Consider the following 5000-nt stretch of genomic DNA (forward strand, 5'->3'; position numbering starts at 1 on the left):
TCATGTACTGTATGTATGTTTGTGTGTTAAATGTAGGCTACTGGATGACCTTGATTTCCCTCGGGATCAATAAAGTATCCATCTATCTATCTATCTATTAAGTACTTCATCAATCTTATCTGAGTCTCCCCTGCTAGAGGCGGTCTCTTTAATGGATCAGGTCCAGGTCCAGGTATGGCCCGGGTTGGGGGGATCCATACTGGATCCTGGGCAAGAACTGGGCTAGACCTAGGCCACAACTGTTCTAGAATCAGGTTCAGTCAGGATCAAGTTCTCAAGGCGGTCCCAACGTCATATGGATACAACACATCATCATCATCATCATCATCTATGCTCCTATTTATAGCCCAAAAGGAGACTGAGGAGAGAGAGCGAGAGGAGAGAGGGAGGATAGCGGTGATAGAGAGAGAGGGGAGAGAGATAGAGAGAGAGGGGAGAGAGATAGAGAGAGCGAGAGAGAGGATAGAGAGAGAGGATAGTGGAGAGAGAGAGAAGAGAGTAGAGGAGAGAAGAGAGGAGAACAGGGGAGGGGAGGGGCAGAGAGGAGAGAGGCGTTTAGAAGAGAGGACAGCATTGAGGAGAAAAAAGGAGATGAGAAGTGAGGATAGGATAGAGGGGAAAAAAGGAGGTGAGAGAAGAGAAGAGAAGAGAAGAGAAGAGAAGAGAAGAAAAGAGAAGTGTCTTACCCTTTTTTGAATGATGGCGTGCTTGTGTTCCATCTCTCTCTTCTCCACGGCAGAATCAATGACCAGCTGATCCAACTGCAACACGTGCAAAGAGCACACACACACACACACACACACACACACACACACACACACACACACACACAAACACACACACACACACACACACACACACACACACACACACACACACACACACACACACAGTGTCAACAAATGGATGTCATATGCAACATTTGGAGCCCTGTCTCTCTCTCTCTCTCACACACACACACGTACTCACACGCACACATAAACACACACAGACACACAGATAGACACACACACAAACACACACACACTAACACATTTTCGTGTGTGTAATGTGGCAGTGAGATTATGTGGGATAAGTAAGAGGCCCAGCTCCAGCAGGGAGACTAACCTATTTCTCTGTATGTGTGTGTGTGTGTGTGTGTGTGTGTGTGTGTGTTCTCCCCGTCTGGTAGAATGGCACTGAAAACACATCAGGAGAAAACAAAGCCTGTCTCTGTCAATCAGTATGTTTCATTTAAAGGTGACACAAACACATACACACACACACACAGACACACACACACACACACACACACACACACACACACACACACACACACACACACACACACACTGATGAGCTGCACTGACCTCTGCTGCTAGTGTCTTCATGTAAGGGTCGATCTGGTCCAGCAGGTTGTAGCCCTGCTGAAAGAGTGTGTACTGGGCATGCATGAAGGACAGCATCTGCAGACGGGAGAGAAGAGAGGACAGCACTTACTCTCTCTCTCACACACACACACACACTTCAGTCTTTACTGACTCCTAACATACTCTCCACTTACCCTCTCACACACACACACTTCACTCTTTACTGACTCTCCACTTACTATTTACTTACTCTTCACTTCACTCTTAATTACAGTGCATGAAATGCCCTGTATTGTTATTCCTAGGCTTCTTCTTCTTCTTCTTCTTATTCTTGTTACCTTTTTCTGCAATTAATTCAGCCCGAACCGCTTAACGTAGAAACTTCATTCAAACTTTGTCGCGTAGGCCTTGTAAAGGACACTTATGCTATGTATTTTTCACTTTTCTAAACTTTATACTTTCTAAGATATTAAATAAAAACGAATCTACATTTTCCCATTGACTTACATTGGGCCATTATGACATCATAATAGGGTCTTTAAACTGGCTTGCACCTGTGCTTCACTGACAGCTGCACCAAATCAAAGGAACCTCTTCTCTGTCCCTCTCAATTTAACTGTAACTAGGAACATTAAGACACCTTCCATTCTCTATTTTTTTTTCTCTCCATCTCTCCATCTTTCTCTCTATCCCTCTCAGTCTACTTTCTCTCACACTCAATCTCTCTTCTTCACTCCATTTTTATCTCCTTTTTTCAATATTTTCACTCTCTTTTTCTCTTCCACTCTTCTTTCCTTCTTCCACTCTTATTTCCTTTCTTCTTTCCTTCTTCCACTCTTCTTTCCTTCTTTCACTTTTCTTTCCTTTCTTCACTCTCCTTTCTTCTTTCCTTCTTTCACTCTTCTTTCCTTTTTTCACTCTTGTTACAGTGCATGAAATGCCCTGTATTGTTATTCCTAGGCTTCTTCTTCTTATTCTTGTTACCTTTTTCTGCGATTAATTCAGCCCGAACCACTTAACGTAGAAACTTCATTCAAACTTTGTCGCGTAGGTCTTGTAAACGACACTTATGCTATGTATTTTTCACTTTTCTAAACTTTATACTTTTTAAAATATTAAAGAAAAACGAATATAAATTTCTCCCATTGACTTACATTGGGCCATTATGACATCATAATAGGGTCTTTAAACTGGCTTGCACCTGTGCTTTACTCTGCCGTGCTAAGGCAAAAGACCGTAACTTCAAGTTTGGTCAAAAATGAGTTTTTGACGTATTTGTAAAATATCAGCAGTAATTAAACAAATGTACTGATATTAAATGTACTACTAACATGCCATTATCAAATTAAAGCCAGTGACATCAGTATTTTGGTTGATTTCACGATGTATAGGCTACCGACAGTTAGCATACCAAGCTAGGTAGCATTACCATTAGAATTGCATGGCAGATATGCTAAGCTATCGGGCTATTCCCCCACCCAGTGCCTGTGGCTAGTCCGAAAAAGGTGCATCTAAATCGGGTAACTTCGCTTGGCGAGCGGGGGCATGTGGAGGGGGAAAATGGGCCTCATTCTCTATCGTTCTCTCTCTCTCTCTCTCTCTCTCTCTCTCTCTCACACACACACACACACACACACACACACACACACACCCCAATGGACTGACATAGATGTTTTATGTGTTTCATGTGACAATTCAAGTTCATTGTTTTATGTGCTTAATGTGATAATTCAATGGTGTGTGTGTGTGTGTGTGTGTGTGTGTGTGTGTGTGTGTGTGTGTGTGTGATAATCATTGTATTGGTAATTGTGATAAATGAAATAGTATTACTACTGATTAATTAATAGGGTCATTATTCCATTGTTATCATACCACTGAGCTTTAACATAGAAGTTACTGCCTTCTGCCTTAGTATGCTTCACTGACACCTGTGCCAAATCCAAAGAACCTCTTCTCTCTCTGTCCCTCTCAATTTAACTGTAACTAGGAACATTAAGACACCATCCATTCTCTATTTTTTTTTTTTCTCCATCTCTCCATCTTTCTCTCTGTCAACTTTCTCTCACACTCAATCTCTCTTCTTCACTCCATTTTTATCTCCTTTTTTCAATATTTTCACTCTCTCTTTATCTCTTCATCCAGAGCCACTCTTGTTCACTCTTCTTTCCTTCTTCCACTCTTCTTTCCTTTCTTATTTTCTTCTTCCATTTTTCTTTCCTTCTTCCACTCTTCTTGCCTTTCTTTTTTCCTTCATCCACTCTTCTTTCCTTCTTCCACTTTTCTTTCCTTTCTTCACTCTTCTTTCCTTCTTACACTCTTCTTTCCTTTCTTCTTTCCTTCTTTCACTCTTCTTTCTTTCCTTATTTCCTTCTTCCACTCTTCTTTCCTTCCTTCACTCTTCTTTCCTTTCTTCTTTCATTATTTCACTCTTCTTTCTTTTCTTCTTTCCTTCTTCCACTCTTCTTTCCTTTCTTCACTCTTCTTTCTTTTCTTCTTTCCTTCTTTCACTATTCTTTCCTTTCTTCTTTCCCTCTTCCACTCTTCTCTCCTTTCTTCACTCTTCTTTCCTTTTGTCTTTCCTTCTTCCACTCTTCTTGCCTTTCTTTTTTCCTTCATCCACTCTTCTTTCCTTCTTCCACTTTTCTTTCCTTTCTTCACTCTTCTTTCCTTCTTACACTCTTCTTTCCTTTCTTCTTTCCTTCTTTCACTCTTCTTTCTTTTCTTCTTCCTTTCTTAACCTTTGCATTTCATGCACTGGTATTTCCTTCAGGAAATGCATTTTCTAGTTTCTTTTCTTCTTCCACTCTTCTTTCCTTTCTTCACTCTTCTTTCTTTTCTTCTTTCCTTCTTTCACTCTTCTTTCCTTCATCCTCTCTTCTCTCCTTTCTTCACTCTTCTTTCCTTTCTTCTTTCTTTCTCCCACTCTTCTTTCCTTTCTTATTTCCTTCTTTCACTCTTCTTTCTTTTCTTCTTCCTTTCCTAACTTTTGCATTTCATGCACTGGTATTTCCTTCAGGAAATGCATTTTCTAGTTGACTCCTAACTTCACTCTTTACTGACTCCTAACTTACTCCTCACTTCACTCTTTACTGACTCCTAACTTAATCTTCACTTCACTCTTTACTGACTCCTAACTTACTCCTCACTTCACTCTTTACTGACTCCTAACTTAATCTTCACTTCACTCTTTACTGACTCCTAACTTACTCCTCACTTCACTCTTTACTGACTCCTAACTTAATCTTCACTTCACTCTTTACTGACTCCTCACTTCACTCTTTACTGACTCTTCACTTCACTCTTTACTGACTCCTAACTTAATCTTCACTTCACTCTTTACTGACTCCTCACTTCACTCTTTACTGACTCTTCACTTCACTCTTTACTGACTCCTAACTTAATCTTCACTTCACTCTTTACTGACTCCTCACTTCACTCTTTACTGACTCTTCACTTCACTCTTTACTGACTCCTAACTTAATCTTCACTTCACTCTTTACTGACTCCTCACTTCACTCTTTACTGACTCTTCACTTCAATCTTTACTGACTCTTCACTTCACTCTTTACTGACTCCTCACTTCACTCTTTACTGACTCTTCACTTCACTCTTTACTGACTCCTCACTTCACTCTTTACTGACTCTTCACTT

The 5000-nt window shown here is 40.5% G+C and overlaps 1 protein-coding gene across 1 annotated transcript in view; it reads right to left on the reverse strand.

Annotated features, from left to right (window-relative positions):
* The window catches only part of LOC308371402 (arf-GAP with coiled-coil, ANK repeat and PH domain-containing protein 3-like), a gene marked incomplete at its 3' end in the record, with an annotated part of 96775 nt that overhangs the window by 24456 nt on the left and 67319 nt on the right, over window positions 1-5000 (reverse strand). Inside the window, 2 exon segments of the mRNA XM_080846285.1 lie at window positions 687-761; window positions 1350-1445. Coding sequence (XP_080702411.1) covers window positions 687-761; window positions 1350-1445 — 171 coding nt within the window.

Source organism: Sprattus sprattus (assembly GCF_963457725.1).
Source record: "Sprattus sprattus genome assembly, chromosome: 10".
Lineage (NCBI taxonomy): Eukaryota > Metazoa > Chordata > Actinopteri > Clupeiformes > Clupeidae > Sprattus > Sprattus sprattus.